The sequence below is a fragment of the Alternaria ventricosa genome (assembly GCF_023758065.1).
Source record: "Alternaria ventricosa strain BMP 2768 chromosome Unknown scaffold_9, whole genome shotgun sequence".
Taxonomy (NCBI): domain Eukaryota; kingdom Fungi; phylum Ascomycota; class Dothideomycetes; order Pleosporales; family Pleosporaceae; genus Alternaria; species Alternaria ventricosa.
Window position 1 is genome coordinate 1,309,067 of NW_026055689.1, and position 18,184 is coordinate 1,327,250.

The 18,184-nt window shown below is 52.5% G+C and overlaps 6 protein-coding genes across 6 annotated transcripts; 4 read left to right on the forward strand and 2 right to left on the reverse strand.

Moving 5' to 3' along the window:
- Positions 1-1,081: 1,081 nt before the first annotated feature.
- Positions 1,082-2,729, forward strand: PDH1 (ATP-binding cassette transporter CGR1; the record flags this gene model as incomplete). The annotated part of the gene is made up of 4 exons (XM_049344010.1): positions 1,082-1,195; positions 1,248-2,025; positions 2,083-2,267; positions 2,316-2,729. 4 exons carry the CDS (start codon positions 1,082-1,084, stop codon positions 2,727-2,729), a joined length of 1,491 nt encoding a protein of 496 aa, XP_049199243.1.
- Positions 2,730-4,714: 1,985 nt separating this feature from the next.
- Positions 4,715-5,476, forward strand: J4E93_006093 (uncharacterized protein; the record flags this gene model as incomplete). The annotated part of the gene is made up of 2 exons (XM_049344011.1): positions 4,715-4,720; positions 4,805-5,476. 2 exons carry the CDS (start codon positions 4,715-4,717, stop codon positions 5,474-5,476), a joined length of 678 nt encoding a protein of 225 aa, XP_049199244.1.
- Positions 5,477-8,767: 3,291 nt separating this feature from the next.
- Positions 8,768-9,760, reverse strand: J4E93_006094 (uncharacterized protein; the record flags this gene model as incomplete). Its single annotated transcript, XM_049344012.1, has 3 exons — positions 8,768-9,546; positions 9,600-9,652; positions 9,720-9,760. The coding sequence occupies 3 exons, from the start codon at positions 9,758-9,760 to the stop codon at positions 8,768-8,770; spliced, it is 873 nt and encodes a 290-aa protein (XP_049199245.1).
- A 519-nt stretch (positions 9,761-10,279) lies between these two features.
- Positions 10,280-11,068, forward strand: J4E93_006095 (uncharacterized protein; the record flags this gene model as incomplete). The annotated part of the gene is made up of 1 exon (XM_049344013.1): positions 10,280-11,068. One exon carries the CDS (start codon positions 10,280-10,282, stop codon positions 11,066-11,068), a length of 789 nt encoding a protein of 262 aa, XP_049199246.1.
- Positions 11,069-11,280: 212 nt separating this feature from the next.
- J4E93_006096 (uncharacterized protein) lies at positions 11,281-12,142 on the reverse strand (the record flags this gene model as incomplete). The annotated part of the gene is made up of 2 exons (XM_049344014.1): positions 11,281-12,092; positions 12,136-12,142. The coding sequence occupies 2 exons, from the start codon at positions 12,140-12,142 to the stop codon at positions 11,281-11,283; spliced, it is 819 nt and encodes a 272-aa protein (XP_049199247.1).
- Positions 12,143-15,498: 3,356 nt separating this feature from the next.
- Positions 15,499-17,361, forward strand: J4E93_006097 (uncharacterized protein; the record flags this gene model as incomplete). Its single annotated transcript, XM_049344015.1, has 1 exon — positions 15,499-17,361. One exon carries the CDS (start codon positions 15,499-15,501, stop codon positions 17,359-17,361), a length of 1,863 nt encoding a protein of 620 aa, XP_049199248.1.
- Between the last annotated feature and the right edge of the window lie 823 nt (positions 17,362-18,184).

The following is an 18,184-nucleotide window of genomic DNA, read 5'->3' on the forward strand; positions in this document are numbered from 1 at the left end:
AGAATTGCGTCCTTGTCGCCCAGCATCTATCAGCCGACTACAGCATGCAGAACGAGCAGTTGCTGTACGAGAAGCTTTGCGCCGTTGCTTCCACGTCGCGCTGTTGCTGGAACTACATCTTCACTCTCTCGTACATTGGAAGCCATGCGTTCATCGATGGTGTCGATGAGGATGGTGCATTCTCAAGGGAGAAGGATATTCTTTTAGAAGTGTCCTTGTTATTGGCTATTGGATATCAACTCGCAGACGTCAGGCGATGGATGCTGAGGCTGGGTAGATTGGGCATGTTGGTTGGCTATAGAGAACATGCTGTAACGCGTCCTGATAGAGCGTTTGATGGTACGATTGATGTATGCCGCATTCCTGCCGGGGACCAGGTGCTGCAAGTTGAAGATGTTGCCTGGGCAAGTTTAAGAGCGGCGGAAGAAACGCTTGACCGGGAAGTCGATGATGAGTTGGAGGATCTAGAAAGACGATGCGATGTCTAGTTTTCGGAGGCTCTGCGGCTTTGCAGGCATGTGGAAGCGGGACCCAGCCACGGTAGCCGAAGCGTACCTGCCGCGCACATGTGCGGGATGATGCGGGGTAGCAAGTCAAGTGAGATTGCGGGCAGGCAGTCGCACACAGCATGAGGTCATTGCGGCTGCCATAAAAGCGCAGTATTACCATCAAAGACATATGTAGTGAAAGAAAATGATGGTGAAGCCTGTGACGCCGCCGCTGCACGACATTTCCGTGCGGATGGCGGATATGTACTGCCTCGGTTGACGGCGGTCTATCCATCCTCCCGAATTCTGCGAGCCGAGCGATGCTCATGTCCTGAACTTCATCAAAGACCTACAGTTCCCTCAAAAGCGCGAAGTACGACTGTCCCTTTTCTTCAAAGCTGCATTGACGTCGTCCGGCACGACAGACGCTAATCAACATGTCGGCCTTCAGTCGCAACCTGTGCAGCACCGCTTCACGAAACCTCCGATCACGGTCCAGCGTCGTATCGAGAGCCATAAGGCCAATTGCCCTGCGAACTGCTCCTTCCACCCCAATCACTTCGCGCACAGCAATCGCATCATCCTTCTCCACCATGACGGCCCTCAAGAGCTCCATGCCTCAAACGCTGAGCAAGCGCGAGTATGATCCTGAGATCAGGGACATGGCAAACTACATCCACAACACCCCCATCGACTCCGAGCTTGCGGTAAGCTATTCGCACTCTCAGCGAGTATCGCGGCTAATCAAGCTTCATATAGTTCGACACCGCCCGCTGGGTGTTCGTTGACACGCTCGGTTGCGGTCTTGAGGGGCTGCAGTTCGAGCAGTGCAGGAAGATCCTAGGTCCCACTGTGGAAGGCACCACCGTCCCCAACGGCTGCAAGGTGCCCGGTACCAACTACCAACTCGACCCCATAAACGGCGCCTTCAACATTGGTGCCATGATCCGATGGCTCGACTTCAACGACTGCTGGCTAGCTGCCGAGTGGGGCCACCCCTCCGACAACCTGGGAGCGATCCTCGCAACTGCCGACTGGATTACACGAACAAACAAGGCTGGAGGCAATCTCGGCAATGGCAAGATCTTCAAGGTCAGAGATGTCCTCGAGGCCATGATCAGGGCACACGAAATCCAGGGCTGCATGGCCCTGGAGAACTCCTTCAACAAGGTCGGCCTGGACCACGTCATTCTGGTCAAGCTGGCCTCGACAGCTGTCGTTTCCAAGATGATGGGTCTCAGCGAGGCTCAGACTCGGGATGCCATTTCGCAAGCGTTTGTCGATGGCCAGTCTATGCGTACTTACAGGCACTCGCCCAACACCATGTCGCGCAAGTCCTGGGCTGCCGGTGACGCCTGCCAGACCGCTGTCAACCTCGTGCTGAAGGTCATGAAGGGTGAGCAGGGTCTGCCTACTGTTCTTTCAGCTCCTACCTGGGGCTTCTACGACGTCAACTTTGGCGGCAAGCCCTTCCAGTTCCAGAGAGGCTATGGCAGCTACGTCATGGAGAACGTTCTCTTCAAGGTCTCTTATCCGGGTAAGACGACTCCTTCAGGTCAATGCTACTTGTGAGCCATTTGCTAATTTGGTCCAGCTGAGTTCCACTCGCAGACTGCGGTCGAAGCGGCGCAGCGCCTGAACAAGAAGCTGGCAGCGATGGGTAAGAGCGCCAAAGACATTGAGGGTGTAGTGAACCGAACGCATGAGGCCTGCATTCGTATCATCGATAAGCAGTTCAAGCCTATGGAGAACTTTGCTGACCGTGATCACTGCGTTCAAGTAAGTCTCACCCTTCGTGGTTCGCCGCGTATGCTGACATCATGGTAGTACATGGTCTCCACCATGTTTGTCTTCAACCGCCTGGAAGCCACCGACTACCCAGATGACAGCGAAGCTGCTACATCGGAACTCGTCGAGTCTCTCCGCCAGCGCATTAGCTGTGTAGAGGACCCGCAATTCACCAAGGACTACCACGACCCTGAGAAGCGCACCATCTCCAACGCCTTGACCGTAACGCTCAAGGACGGAACCGTGCTGGAGGAAGAGGTTGTCGAGGCTCCGCTTGGCCATCGGTTGCGTCGTGAGGAAGCAAAGCCCGAGATTCTTGCCAAGTACAAGAGGCATCTCGGCCCGCACTACCCGTCGCAACACGTTGACAAGCTCGTCGCGTTAGCGCAGGACCCCAAGTCGCTCGATAACATGGACATCGACGAGTACGTCGATCTGTACGTGAAGAACTAGAAATCAAGATTAGCTAGATTGAGTGACTTCGCGATGGGCGCGCCTCGGCATGGCTGACTATCGCGTTATCGCGTTTTCGCTAATGCAACTAGACGCGGTTGAACGACGTCCCGAAATCGGGAACGTGCGCTTCCGCCTTATTACTGCATTCTATATCCCTGTCTTTTTCACCAAAAGTTACTTCCAGCCGTTCCACCTAGCCAGTGCATTGACCCCCTAGTATATTCTTGCAATATTCCACCTTCATCGCGTGATCCTAGCCTGCCGACATATCTGTACGACCGTAATATCGGATGCGTTATGACGACGTCGTCACCGCCGAGAGAAGTCTCCGGATCGATATCGAGGCTGTGGGGTTGTCTTCCTGACCCAACGTTGAGCAGAAACTACCGACATAGGCCTTCCCAGGTTTCCTTGCCCTCCCCACGGGGAATCCCTCACGAGCTGAGCACGGAGTGGAGGCGCCGACCGCCAACTGGTTCAGCTTGGGAGCTATCTATCCGGGATCGACGGAAGCTGGTTTGGGACAATGTGCCATCATCGGGCTCGTCTGACTGTGATGCTTACGGACATTGGTACCGTATACTCCAGAGATGAATTGTGGATGGTGTCGCCGCAAGGTTTGATGATCCAGATGACACGACAGTGCGCCTCATGGCTGCTTCCCCAATAAGTACTTCTTGAGAGCACCCAGTCTAGCCTGTGCTCATTACCAATCTTTGTTCACTCGAACGCTCCTGCGTTGTTACCAGTTTGGCCAACGTCACCTGTCAGTTGCCCTTGCCTTCCAAGGTTACCGTCCCCCCGCCTATCTCCTCGGACCCTGGTCTCGTTCCCGCGTACCAGCAACATGTCACTCACACCGAAGAGCCCTCTTACTAGCCATCGTAGCGATGATTCGCTCGATGATGCTGAAAAGGGCATGTACGATAGTACGCTGGAGTTGACCGCACCTGGCTTTGTGTATATGGAGCCTAAGAGGCCGACATATACTGTCTCATCATTGCTCCCCGCTTCCCCTGTTCACCAAGGCATAACGCCATGTACAAGTGTACCGGAACTCTCACTCTCACTGCCAAAGGGACGGAAACCTACCGATGCTGCTGCACTGGACACTACCGTGAAGAAACCGGCAGGAGCCAAACCTCAAAAGCCAAAGATCAGCCGGTGGATCCTTTTTGACCTCTGGTTCAATACATACAGGAAGTTCTTCGTATTCGTCGTCTCACTTAACCTCACGGGCATCATCTTGACGGCATGTGGTCGCTTCAAGTATGGCGAGGAACATCTCGGTGCTTTGGTACTGGGAAACCTACTTTCCGCCATCCTGTTCAGGAACGAGCTATGGATGCGCTTCTTATACATGGTCGCTATATACGGGCTAGGGGTATGTACTTCCCCTGCCTCTATCACGAGTCCTTCTGACCAGTCATCGTAGTGGGCACCAGTATGCGTAAAGCTGGCTGCAACATCTGTCCTGCAGCACGTCGGAGGAATACATTCTGGATGCGCATTGTCTGGGGCTGCGTAAGTAGACTTGTATACATCTACTGCAAATAGTACTAACAGAAAGCCCAGTTGGCTCATCTACAAGTGCGTCGACATCATCAGATATCGTGCCGTACAGCACCCTGCTGTGATCGCTAGCGGTATCATCACCAACGTCTTCATCATCATCTCGGTCCTGAGCGCCTTCCCCTGGGTTCGCAAGTGAGTAGTTCCGACGAACGTGTAACTCTGTGACACCATGCTTACGCCCTGGTCAGCACCTATCACAACGTTTTCGAGAAGCATCACCGATTTGTTGGATGGCTAGGCCTCGCAGTATGCATCCCGATTGCGTTCTTCCCAGAACTCATACTAACGCTCGCTAGATGACATGGGTTTTCGTGGTCATGGGCAACACCTACGACATCAAGCGTGGCGAGTGGAGAACCGACGCCCACAGCTTACTCAGTGCACAAGAGCTATGGTTCGCTGTCTTCATGACAGTATTGTAAGAGCGCCCATACTTCTATCAATTTCTCCTACTGACCAGTTGCAGCATCCTCATCCCATGGGTCACCCTCAGAGAGGTGCCAGTCGAAGTCGAGATCCCCTCACCAAAAGTCGCTGTCCTCAAGTTCGAGCGCGGCATGCAGCAGGGTCTTCTAGGACGGATTAGCCGCACGTCCATCATGGAGTACCACGCTTTCGGTATCATCAGCGAGGGCCGCAATGCTACCCATCACTACATGATCTGTGGTGTTCAAGGAGACTTCACCAAGAACCTCGTCGCCAATCCACCAAAGACTGTATGGACACGCCAGCTCAAGTTCGGTATGTTCTTGCAAGACTCCACTTGCATCTCCATTGCTAACACAATCACAGCCGGCGTCGGCCACGCCTCTGCAATGTTCAAACGCGGCATCCGTATCTGCACCGGTACTGGCATCGGCGCCGCCCTCTCAACCTGCATCCAATCTCCCAACTGGTTCCTCATCTGGATCGGCTCCGACCAAGAGCGCACATTCGGCCCCACCGTCACAGGTCTCATCCACAAGCACATCGAGCCCGAGCGCATGATCCTCTGGGACAGCAAGAAGCGGGGTGGCCGCCCGGACACAATGGAGTTGTTGAGAGATACGTGGAAGAGATTCGGCGCTGAGGTCATCTTCATTACGAGCAACAGCCAGGGCAACGATGAGATGATGCAGGGATGTGCCAAGGAGGGTATGCATGCTTTTGGTACACTCTGGGACTTTTAGAGTTTCGACATGAACTCAATCTTAGACGGAGACGGGTCGGTTCAACACAGTACAGAGATATGAGCTACAGATGTTGGGGAACATAGCGGCATTGCGCATCTTGCGGATGGAGTTTTTTTGGACTTTCTCTTAGAGGTGCATTGGGTAGACAAAGGGCATTTCTGGCTTTACTTTCACGTTGGTAGTAGTGCAAGTATAATCGCAAAACATGCAGCATCATTGCGTCAAGTCCAGCTCCCACGATAAATTATCTTGCATGTGACATCAACGTAATCCAAGAGCACAGTCAGCAAAACGAAATCCCATATCTCGGTGGTAATACAAAGTCTCAGATAACGATATCGACCACCTACCACACAGCCGGCGCACCAGCCGCCCCAAGGTCCAGATCCCACCATCGCACCCACCATCCTCGCAAGTACTACCTACCCACTACATCCCACACACACTACCACATACACGGCGCACGGTAGTCTTGGCCCCACATAGTTCCATACCGTCCGATCGCCAAGGTGCGCATTCCCTCACGTGGTAATAACAACCGGCTGATATAGGTACCTGATCCGCGAAAACGGCGCTATTGGTGTATACTCGCAATATATATTAGATTGGGGTGGGCTGTGCGTGGAAACACACTAGAACATTGTATAATACATCACATGCGATGCGCCTTTCATCGTCGATGGGGGAAAAAGAACGAGATTGTGGGTTCTGGTGGTGGAGGGAGGTACAAGTGTCATGTACCTGAGGGCATTGTGGCGCTCCGTGGGGTTGGGCTGGGACGAGGGTTTTCGCTTGCAGGTGGGATTGTTTTGTCGGAGCGGGATTCCGTTAGCGAGACGGAGTGTGGATGTAGTAGTTGCGACGTCATAGTTTGAGTTTTGGTGTGTTGGGAGTAAGGGACGGGGATATAGGTCGTTGCCTCACCCCAAGAATATGTCTGACACGGGAGATCTTCAGGCATACGATGCTACGTTACAGGACGGAGACGTCCGGCTCGGTGCGATGGTCCCGTTCAACAAGCAAAAGTTAAGCTTTTTGTCTACCCGAACAAGCATCGGTCTTACTCAGCACGATGGGAAGAGATGAAGAACCAGGGTCTTGCTAGTGATGCCAATCCTATAAATAGCTCACGACGCGAACATATACTTCCGGCCTTCCTCGCTGCTTATCCAGTCTTCAGGATAGGCTAGTTCAGATAGGACTTTCTGCACGAGTTGGGTTGGATAGAGGTAAAAGTGATGAGCCACTTCGACTGCCTTCGGCCCGTATCTCTTGAGCATTGAAGCCATGTCATTGACGTACGCATCTTCTGTTTAGCAACGTCAGCGCTATGCAAATAGAGCAACAACATTATGTACGAGCGCTTGCTAGCAGTAGCAGGAGTGCTGGCTGAAGACGAAGTGCTGGAACGAGAGCTTACTTACCTCCCAGATTGGTGTGAATCAAAATGCGATAGTCAAACTTGACTCCGTGTGCGACAAACAAGTCCTTGATATTCCAGAAGCTGAACGGCAACGGAGGAGCCCTCCCTTTCCTGTCTGAGTACGCTACATGGACCTTCTTGAGGCGTAGACCGTTTGTTTGCAAGGGAAGTGCGCTGGAGAAGAGGCGATGATAGCCATCATGATAATTTTGGGATAATGTCGTAGACTTCACTCTTAATGACAACTCCTGTAGACTATGGGGTAGTACATCCCGAATCTGAGGGTACTGCCAGCCTCCATCGCCGGTATAATCCATTGAGGGCCTACCGAGCAGTATTTGAAACGACGTGGTGAGCTTCTCCAGAGCATATAATCGGTGGAATCCATCGATGCGTGCGTGGTTCAGATCAGGGGCATCTCGTGGGTCGCGATGTGTAAAGTCGAGACGTAGGATGCGTAGCTTGTCTTGCTGCTGCTCGAGACCAGACATGATCTCCGGCAAGCCGCGTAACGAATCATTACTCGAGTCCCGCACATACTCAAATCTCGATAGTTCTTTGCAGGACATGATCATGAGCTTCGTATGTATAGCCGAAATCTTGACTCTGTGGAGTATGAGGGTGGAGACCGATGAGGACCTCTCTTGAATTGGCCAATCTTCTCCTTCTAACATCGACCACACCCCTGCTTTCACGCTTAAACGAAGTTTTCGAAGACTCGGTAAAACAAAGAGGCATGCCACAGTCGAACTGTAGCAAGCGCCATTCTGCATGTTTATATCGATAGCCCGGAGCTCGTTGTAGAATGGGTTGTTGACACTCTTGATGAGATTTCGTTGCGCAACCTGGATGATAGGATAAAGCCATATGGGGGCATCGCCGAGGAACCCGCCAAAGCGCGATATCGCATGACGGGCGTCCATGATGAACTCTCGTAGATTGGGTGAGTTGGCAACAACCAATGCGAGCTCAACCGCAGCCGGTTGTCCCTCGAGTGCCTCCGCAAGAATATGCGGTACATCATCTGGCCAGCCTCGTTGGGTCATCAAGGCTGACTCGAGCGCCTCTTTTGGTGGTCCTTCGTAAAGTGGCCTTCCATCGATCTCAGCATCGCTCAACACTTTGATGTGCCTGCAATCTGGATATGTATGATGATAAGGCCCAGGCCGAGCTCCCTGTGCGAAAGGTCCGAATGGATGGCGGAACTCCCATACGAACTTCTGACGGAGGATATCCCTTGCGACGTGGGACAAGGTGCGACAGGTGCGTGCTAAAGAATAGAGAGTTGCGTAGGTCGTCGAAAGGCTGTATTTGCGATCACGCGCATGCAGCCTAGCTTGCCTGCGCTGGCCGTCAAACAAGTGATCGAAGATGAGAGTGAGGATTTCATTGGGAAGGTCGGGAAGCGATGGACGACCTGCAATGGTCTCGGTGGATATGCTGTCGATTGACTCGCAGTGATTGTACATGCGCAGAGGTTTGCAATATGCGGGTATAAAGGTTGGGAAGCTGTCTCCAAGCAAACAAATAGGAGATTACTGTGTGGTTGAAACTCTTGGCACATGCATGCACCCTCCCGGGCGACGACGTGTAGTCGTCAGGATGGTGCATCGTGCATCGAAAAAGCGATGAATATTTTCGTTTGTGCTACAACACACATGACGTATGCTATGTCTGCTCAAAATGACCCATCAGCAAATGAATCTGCATCTTCGGAGAATGGAATACGGTGTATTGCCAAAGACCAAGACTGATCGTAACCAGACCGTATGGCCGGCCTGTTCCACAAAGGATTGGGTCACACGGGAACTGAGTCTGATTGGCATCATCCAATGCTTGCAGCCGCTCATGGCCATCGCATTTCCTTATCGCGTCTTTTTGTCCGGTCCAGCTGTCCCTCTCAGCTTGTTCAGCTTGAACGTCCTGGTGAAGTAAAGATCAAGCGCCGCAGTCGGTAGGTATGTCCACGCGAACCACACGACCCAGCTCATCTTACCCTCCCATATCCATCTCGTCTTGGAGAATATGCCGTCTCCAGCAAGCACCTGCCTCACGCAACTGCTTGCGTATTGCTTGGTATCCATGCCCAACTCTTGACTGTGCTTCAACCTTCTCTCGTATTCGGCAGCAAGCGGTTGCATATAGGAGCCCGGTGGCAGAGTTCGGTGCGTTCGCGCAATGTTCGATGTGACGCCGCCAGTCACGACGTTGATGACGCGTACGCCTAGCGGAGCGAGTTCGACGCGTAGGGTGTCGGAGTAGGCGTGCAGTGCGGCCTTGGAGGCATTGTATGGTGCACCCCACACATAAGGCATGATGCCAGCTAATGACCCTGTCTGTACAATTGTACCCTTCGCTTCGACCACAAGAGGGGTAAAGGTCTTGCACATCTCCATGACGGAGAAGACGTTGACTTGGAAAAGTTCCTGCAGCTCATCCTCGTCGTAGTCCAGCGCTGGTACGACATAGTTGCGTCCGGCATTGTTGTACAGTACGTCGAGTTTGTCTCCTGTGATCTCAGTGACGCGCTGGTGGAGTGCGCGAATGGATTCCTTGTGGGGGAGTTCGAGGGGTAGATATGTGATGTTGGGGTGCGGCGAGGTGTATTTGGACGGATCGCGGACGGTACCCAGGACTTGAAAGCCTATATACACCGATTAGCAACCAATAATTGTGAAGACATGGTGTTATGCTTACCTCGTTCGGCGAACTCCAGCGCGAGATAGTGTCCAATACCGCCGGGAGTACATCTGCTCGCGTCAGTTGGAGCTGAAAAGAGCTAAGCCTACGACTGTCGCGACTTGTAGTAGTACCTACCCCGTGACCAAAGCAAATTGCGTTCTCTTTCCTTCGGTCATTGTGTGTGTTGACAGCTGGCAATGTGTTGATGGCTGCAGACGTCACAGCTCACGATGCGCATTATTCAGATCCGCGCCTCGGTTGTTCCTGCCACTAGCGCGTCGACGTCACACACGCCCCGTCCGTATCTTGAACCCCCCAACTGACCTATCATGTCATCGACTACCAAAATGCCTGACTAGCATTTGTTCCCGAGCGTTCCATTGGGACATGGAGCTTAGCTGATGATGTTCCTTTTTGGATTCTGTTTTCTGTTTCCTTTCCTCCACTCTTGCTCTTGCATCCTCATCGATTGATCGCCGTTGCGACCGCGGATCCGCTTCCGAAGTATCTTATAATCGTAACTCCGAGACGCGCAGGATTCAAAGAAATCATGACGGCGTCACAATGGCTGGGCGAGAATATTCCGACGCTTCTTCGTCCGTCTATATTGCTTTTCATAGCAGCATATCGTGAGTAGCATTGCAACCATCATTTAGGGTACCCGAACTGACTTATACATAGACTTCGTAATGACCATGTTTGAAGTCGTGTTCTATGACTGGCGCCCTTTTTCGCTATTCAACATCACCAAACTCCGTTTCAAGGCATTCGCCCGCCTCTGGAAGAACAACGGCGAAGCAATGTCTGCTGAAATGCCCGGTCCTACATTCTCGCTTTTGTCCCAGTGCAAAGGCGTAGTCCTCGACATCGGCCCTGGATCCGGAGAGATGCTTTCACGTTTTAACCCGGATATTATCACTGCTGTGTACGGGGCTGAACCTGCCGAAGACTTGCATCCAGGGTTGATGAAGAACGCGGAGAAGAGAGGGTTTGGTAGCAAGTTCCACGCCATGGTCTGTGGTGCGGAGCCGGAGAGTCTGATTCCAGCATTGCACAAGAGCGGAATCCTGGATGTAAGTGGAAAAGGCGGGTTGGCATCTGATGGTGTATTCGATGAGATCTGCTGCACTCGCGTGCTTTGTGGTGTTCCCCACCCAGAGCAGACTATCAAGGGACTCTACAACCTTCTCAAGCCTGGCGGTCGCATGGTGATCTGCGAGCACGTAGCGAATCCCTGGAGAACCGAAGGCAGAGTTGCTGCGCGCTTCATGCAACTGGTGTATACGATCCTTGGATGGCCATTCTTCCTGGGTGGGTGTGAGCTTCAGAGGCATACGCTAGACTTCTTGAGAGACGCAGGTGAATGGGATAAGTTTGATCTAAAGTACTACGGTCCCCAAGATTGTGTACCGTTCATCGTTGGAGAGCTGATCAAGAAGAATGGCTCGTTGGACAAGAGTTACGCCGAGGCTGTCAAAGAGTAAATGGAGGATCAAGATGTGGTGTGGTAGTTGTACAATGGCTGTAGATAGAAGGCAGCCGGGCAAAGTACAGAGCAGGCTTCCGTGGAAATTGTAAGAACGGCTTCGCTTGGACGTAATTAAGTAGCTTAAGCTCGTACTATAGTACATGTGTAATAAAGCAACGCTCAAAAAACGTTGATGTTCATTTATTCATGGTATTACCGCACCCTAACTCATGACATGATCATGTTACCAGAGACCAACAATACAGAAGCAACAGCCCATCGTGGCCAATACATCTTTCCCGGGGCAGCATTTGCAGTCTGCTCTGGCGCGGTAGCAGCTGCCGTTGGAGAAGTTGTTCCCTCCGCGCTGGACAAAACAATTGTTGATACAGTAGCCAGGGTTTGTGCGGCTGAAGATGGAGGACTGCCGCTCGACGGGACGACTGAGTTCGCTGGCCTACCCGATGCTGCTGAGGTAGGGGTAGGGGTCGCAGCTGAAGAAGGTGAGTTCGCATCATCCGTGGGTGTAGCACTCGCTACCGCATCTGACCCACCAGTAGCAGTAGACACTCTGACTGTCGTGCTACTCGCTGGTCTCGGTGTTGGCAAGCTACTAGGCAACGCTTCTGCACTGCCACCTGCACAATCTGCCTGACCACCAAGCTTCACAACCATCCCTACTCCAGCCATCGCGTCCCCTAACCCATTGTCATCTTGGAATTTCGTGATATCAAAGGCCTCGTTGTCTCCTGGCAATTGCAGATCCGTGATCTCTTTCCGTCCTGGGTTCGTGTACATCAGAAAACTGTACTGTCGGTCGTCTCCCTTCTCGCCGACGGAGCCAGGAGCAACGTAATCCAGAAGAGCAGGTGACTCAGTCTCGATGTTGGTGATGTCGAAGTTGTTCTTGAAGTTCGCCCGAGCGTAATGGAGTTTCCGAGCGTTTGGACATGTGCTATCCACCATGATGATCGTGTACAGCGTGCCAGGGGAGATGCCACTACTATCACCGAGAGCGAACGTGGGCTCCTTTGATACAGCTATACGATGTTAGGTTTCGTAGTATATGTTGAGAGGAAAGACTAACCATCTTTTTCAAACACAGTTCCATCCTTGAAGCCATTGATTGCTTCGCCTGTGAAAGAGACCTGTACTTCGTCTCCACCTGAACGGAAGCCTGATCGAAGGTCTTCGGGTATGATGGTGTCGTCTTGCGCTGCGACGAATGCTGCGAAAGCAGCGATGAATGTTGCATGTTTGAGAAAGCGAATAGCCATACTGTGTAGATTTGAGAGAATGCTAGGTGGAAACGACTAGGGTTGGGCGCGCTTAATCGATGATGTTTAACTCCCTCTCAAAATACAATGCAGCCCCAGAATATATATCCTCTCCACCATCTTTGCATACTCTGTACCCCAACGGCGATATTCACGCCGCGTAGTCCTCCCCACACAGTCCACTGCGCCCCAAACCCCGGAAGACCGTTGTGTCCGGCAGACGCCGGTGGAAATAGACCTTGGCATCTGAATACTGCTTGATCTCCAGACGATAAGCGCACGATCGCACCATTTTGGGTGGTTTGTTGGCGCCCGGCTGTGCTTGTCAGCTGTTTTGGTTTCATGTTGTTTCGGCAATCAGGCAGCCGGGCGCTTCTGACAAACGATCGGCTTTACTGAGATTCGCGCATCGGCGGCACACCCTTGGTTGCCTCTGGGTTGCGACAAGTAGGCGAGACGGTACTGTGCCTGAGATGTTGTTGCGAAACTCAGGTGTCACTGCCGAGCCCTTCGTGTCCGTGAACCGCGCGTTCCAACTTAGAGACTCCACGAGAACTACTCTCCGACTGACAGATTTTCATACAACCGCATCTTCCAGTATGAGAGGATTCAATGCTCATTCTAATTGGAGTAACAGCTTGCAAGTGTGCTAAGACCAGCGAGAGGACTCGGCTGTAGAAGGCGCGACAACGAGACTTGGGTGTAGAATGCAGTTGTCGCGTCTGTGTGATACAAACCCTCATGACTGCTAGATCAGAAGCCGGCTACGATCATGCAGTACTTCGAGAATAAAATGGAATGCAGTGTCTCGGTGTCTCAGGCCTCTCGCACCGGAGGCAGGGTTGTTCCGGTGCCGCACCACGCCAAGACCCCGGTTTAGCGATTTTTGGCGCCCCACACCACTTTGAAGGTCATCGAATTCGACACCCAGACGCTTCCACACTCGTCAACTCATCACAACCGCCAAAATGACGAAGCGCACAAAGAAGGTCGGCATCACCGGAAAGTACGGTACCCGTTACGGTGCCTCGCTCCGTAAGCAGTAAGTATCCCCTCGCCGCACTCGCAGAGCCAGGGACAGCTATACTGACAATATCTAGGGTCAAGAAGATGGAGGTGCGCAATCCCACACAACCCGTACAGCCTCAGTAGAACGAGTCACTCACCTGCGATAGATCACACAACACGCCCGCTACGTCTGCCAATTCTGCGGAAAGAACTCTGTCAAGCGTGAGGCCGTCGGTATCTGGAACTGCAGGTCTTGCCGCAAGACCACCGCTGGAGGAGCCTACACCGTCTCGTAAGACTCCCTGCACACCACCAGCCCCTTGCGCCGTTGTTCAAGGACTGGTCGCAGATCTTATCAGGATAGCGCTAACCGCTACCCACAGCACTCCCGCTGCCGCCGCCACCAGGTCAACGATCCGTCGTCTCCGAGAGATTGCTGAGGTTTAAGGGAACATTGAGCATTGGGTGGAGTTCTTCGAGGTTTTCTCTGCATCGGCAGCCATGGTCCGATGAAAGGCTCATCGCAGCAATCGGATGCTGGTCTCATAACGACCAGGGGTTCATCAGGGAATCATACAAAACAATGGCACGATCATGACAAAACAAACACCTCGCTCCTCGCGCCGCGTACAAGCTGTGATGATTGCATCGATGATTTGGGCACGTCACCGGATGTGTCCTTTACGGCTCGCGTTGTCTAACCACGCCGCGTTCCGTCATCTTAGTGAATTCGCTAACCTTGTAGGTTCGTCGCTTTTCTGGGGTATGCAGCGATACCGTTGCAGTAAGCATGGACACTGCGCCGACTATATGGATCTATATTGGTGTCATCATACTGACAACTGTGACAAACGGTGATCATCATTGACCAGGAACACGGTTCTGCACCCAGAGTGTTGTAGTCACGAAACCTTGTTTCGTCGCTCGCACCACATCTCACCAACGAATGATATACACACCTACAGAGATCGATACGAACTACTCTATCTCGGCGTCTGCAATGCCTTAAGAATGCTTTAATTCCCGTGTTGTGACTAGAGTAGACTGAGCGCACTGGTTCGATCTCCTCTATTTATGAGGTGCTCGTGCTTAACAAGTCGTGCGACGGGCTGGAATGGACGCAGTAGTAGCAACGGGTCGTGGGTAATCTTCGGCTCGTGGAAGTCTAGTCTGTGCAGATGCGAACCCGCCACCCTCCCACGTGCCACATGGGATTCGAGAAGCAACGCTTCTATCGTCACTTCGACTCACATGCATCTCGCATTCATCAATTCAACACTGCGGTCGTCAAATGGCGCTATGATCGCCAGTGCGCATACTCGAGGACGGACAGACCGTACACGAAATGGCTCGCGCTGTCATCGGAGAGGTCGGTATTGCCTCGAGGCGGACCTGCATATATGAAGTAAGCAAGTATTATGCGACAGCCCCGTATATTTGACAGATTATGCAGGAGTGACTGAGCCAACCGAGCTTTGCTATCGTGTAAAATCGTGAGGCACACGGTGGAGGTCATTCAACGATCATCGATGCGACTGGAAATCATACGCGAAGAACGTCTGGATCAGACCACCTGAACGCCCGTTACACGCGTGCTCGGACATGCACGGCTGCCGAAGATAGGCTACAATCTAGGCCTCTCCGAAACATATGCAAATTTTGGCATAGGCTATCCACGCGCGACGTCATGCCGTGATCCTGCCGACCGGACCGCCCACTAAGTGGAGTCCCGCAGAGCCTCAACACCAAACTCTTCTCACAGTCCTGGAACGCTAGAGCACATAGTGTCCGTACACGTTAGAGATAGCAGATTTTTCTCGTCCGTCCACGCTTCGTAATGGCACTAAGTGAATCTATTGGGCATTTGTGCACCGATACTATGACGTCGAAGACGATGAACCTGGGATACCCCCTTTGTAGTGGTCCTTCGTCCTCGAGCCAGCCTGTCGGGTGTTTACGGTCAGGCCATGGACGGGACGAATGCCATCCCACACACCGCCCCTAGTGGCGACGATGCCGTCCCTCGCCGGTGTTGACAAGCAGGATATACATATCTGCTTTCCGTCTCCCAAATCCCATTCCTCTCTTTGATTACGGTCGTCACTCCGCGCCCATTCCTTTGTTTTCCAAACAGGAACCTCCACTTTAATCGTCGATCACCATGTCTGGGTACTACGGTCCCTCCTTCAACCACAAGTCATCGCGACCTCCATCTCTTGCAGCGTCGAGAGCAAATTCCTCATACAGAGTTGCTCGCAGTGCACCCGTCACACCTCGCAATGGTTCGATTACCACCCCTCGCAATGGCTCCATTGCCGCCACAATCGCCGGCACGACTGCACAACAAACAGCTGCCAACACAGCTGCCAACACTGGTGCAACTACACCTGCGTTGCTCTCGAGAGTGAACAGCAAACTAGAGGATCAGGCCAACGGCAAAGAGGAAGCCCCTTCTATGAACTCGGAAGTATTGCGCAACGAAAAGGGCGAGCTCATTGTTGGAAGAATCGCAGGCGGCAAGCATCTTACCGACGATATTGAGGACATCGATCCTGGTTGTGGTGAGATCAAGAAGGTTGACTGCGATATGCCTCTTACCTTGACCGAAATGGTCCACCATGAGGGCAAGGACTACATCGTACTCAGCTTCGCGACTGGCGACAAGGAGAACCCGTTCAACTGGAACCCCTGGTACAAGCGCAGTATCACCACGATGCTGAACTTGATGACACTGTTCATCGGTCTTGCAACAACAGCATACAGTTCGGGCATCAACAGAATGTGCGAGGAATTCGGCGTTGACACAATCTATGGTCAGCTTGGACTATTCACTTTCAACATCTCGTGTGCCATCGCACCCATGGTACTAGCTCCGTTCTGTGAGCTTGTCGGACGCAAGATCGTATACGCCAGTGCCTTCCTCTGCTTCTCGCTCATCTTCATCGGTCTCGCGCTCGCACAGAACATCTCTACCATCATCGGCCTCCGCCTACTACTCGGTCTCTTCGGCTGCGTCGGAACCATCCTTGTCGGCGGCACTTTCGACGACATGTACGAACCCCACAAGCGCGGCCGACCGATGGCCATGTTCGCTTTCGTCGCCATCTTCGGTACTGTCGCTGCACCCATCTACGCCGGCTTCATCGACCAAGCGCTCGGATGGCGATGGGTTGAGGGTATCCAGGGCCTCGCCAATATTCCTCTCCTGATCCTTATCTTCGTCGCTTTCCCCGAAACACGTGGCGGTGCTAGACTACACAAGCGAGCCAAGCAGCTGCAAAAGGCAACTGGAGATGAGCGATACGTCGCGGAAGATGACATCTACACTCCCGATGTCAAGTCCATGCTGAAGGCTTCGTCCGTCAAGGCCATCCGCATGCTTGTCACCGAACCCGTCGTCTTCGCCTTCGGTCTCTGGATTGCCTTCTGCTGGGCCGTCGTCTTCCTGTTCCTTTCGGTCATCCCAATTACTTTCACCGAGAAGCGTGGTTGGTCTGAAGGTGTCAGCGGTCTACCTTACATCTCTCTCGCCATCGGTACTTTCCTCGGCTGGGCTGCCCACCACCTCCAGATGCGCAAGTACAACCAACTCCAAGAAGACCCCAACGTCCGCATCGTTCCCGAACACCGTCTCTATGGCGCCATGTTCGGCGCTGTCTGGCTGCCCATCGGTCTCTTCATCTACTCCTTCACACAATACGGATACCTGAGCTGGGTTGGCCCCGTCATCGGTCTCGCACCTATCGCATTCGGTATCTTCTTCGTCTTCGAGAGCACATATTCCTACACTGCCGATTGTTACGGCGAGACGTCTTCCTCGGCTATCGCTGGTCAGGGATTAATGAGGAACACGCTCGGTGCTGTTACCCCACTTTTCGCAAGCGCTTTCTTCCACAACGTAGGAAGTCAGTATGCGGGTTTGATCCTTGCGATGTTCGGAACTGTGCTGAGTTTGATTCCGTTCGTCATGTTCAAGTATGGACATCTGCTCCGCGCGAGGAGTAAGTTGGCGAAGGAGTACTAGTTGAGGAGAGAGTTGTTCAGTCGTTCATAGCGCATTAGCGTAGCATACCCATCAACACGTCGTTGTAATCTATTGTACACAGAATCTCAATTGCACGTTAACTCAAGTAAAGGCTGATTGGTCTGCAGCCCACATGAACATAAAAACATCCAAAGTAGATAACTCAACGCCGACGTAGGCTCTAGACGTGGTCAGCATTTTTCTTGCATGAGGTGATTGGAGATTCCTACCTGAGGTATGCCGCCCAGGGATTGATGATGCCGACAGGCGCACGTGGGTAGCTTCCCGGGTTCTTCAGCCGTAAGCGAAACAACAAGCAACAGCGATGTAGCCTTCTACTCTACATCAAATTTTACACGCGACCACAGTTCTGCATCATGCACTTGTCCCGATAGCATCTTCCTGATCGTTATTCTCTTAGCTACAGAAGCGGCTTCCCCTCCGAGAAGAGCGAGATTATCGCAGATACCTAGGTACCGCTCGACCCATACTCCACGAATGCTGGCAGGTACCAACCCATTCTTTTCCGGGAATACATCATATGTTATTTTTTATAAATATCACAAAGACGAGGTCTTCCGGTTGCAACAATGAAGTCTGTCACCCTGAGTTCAATTTGCGAAAACTGCCGGAAATTTCAGATAGAGCGTCTGTTTGGCGTTACCGACGCAAAGAATGCTGGAAAGACTGATCTGGTTTTCGGCGAGTACCGTACCTTCCTGGTACCGGGAGGATGTGGCCTGTGCGACTTCTTCATCGAATACTTACCGGAACGATGCAAAGTACGCAGTACGGATGGCACATGGTCCATCTGTATGAACTC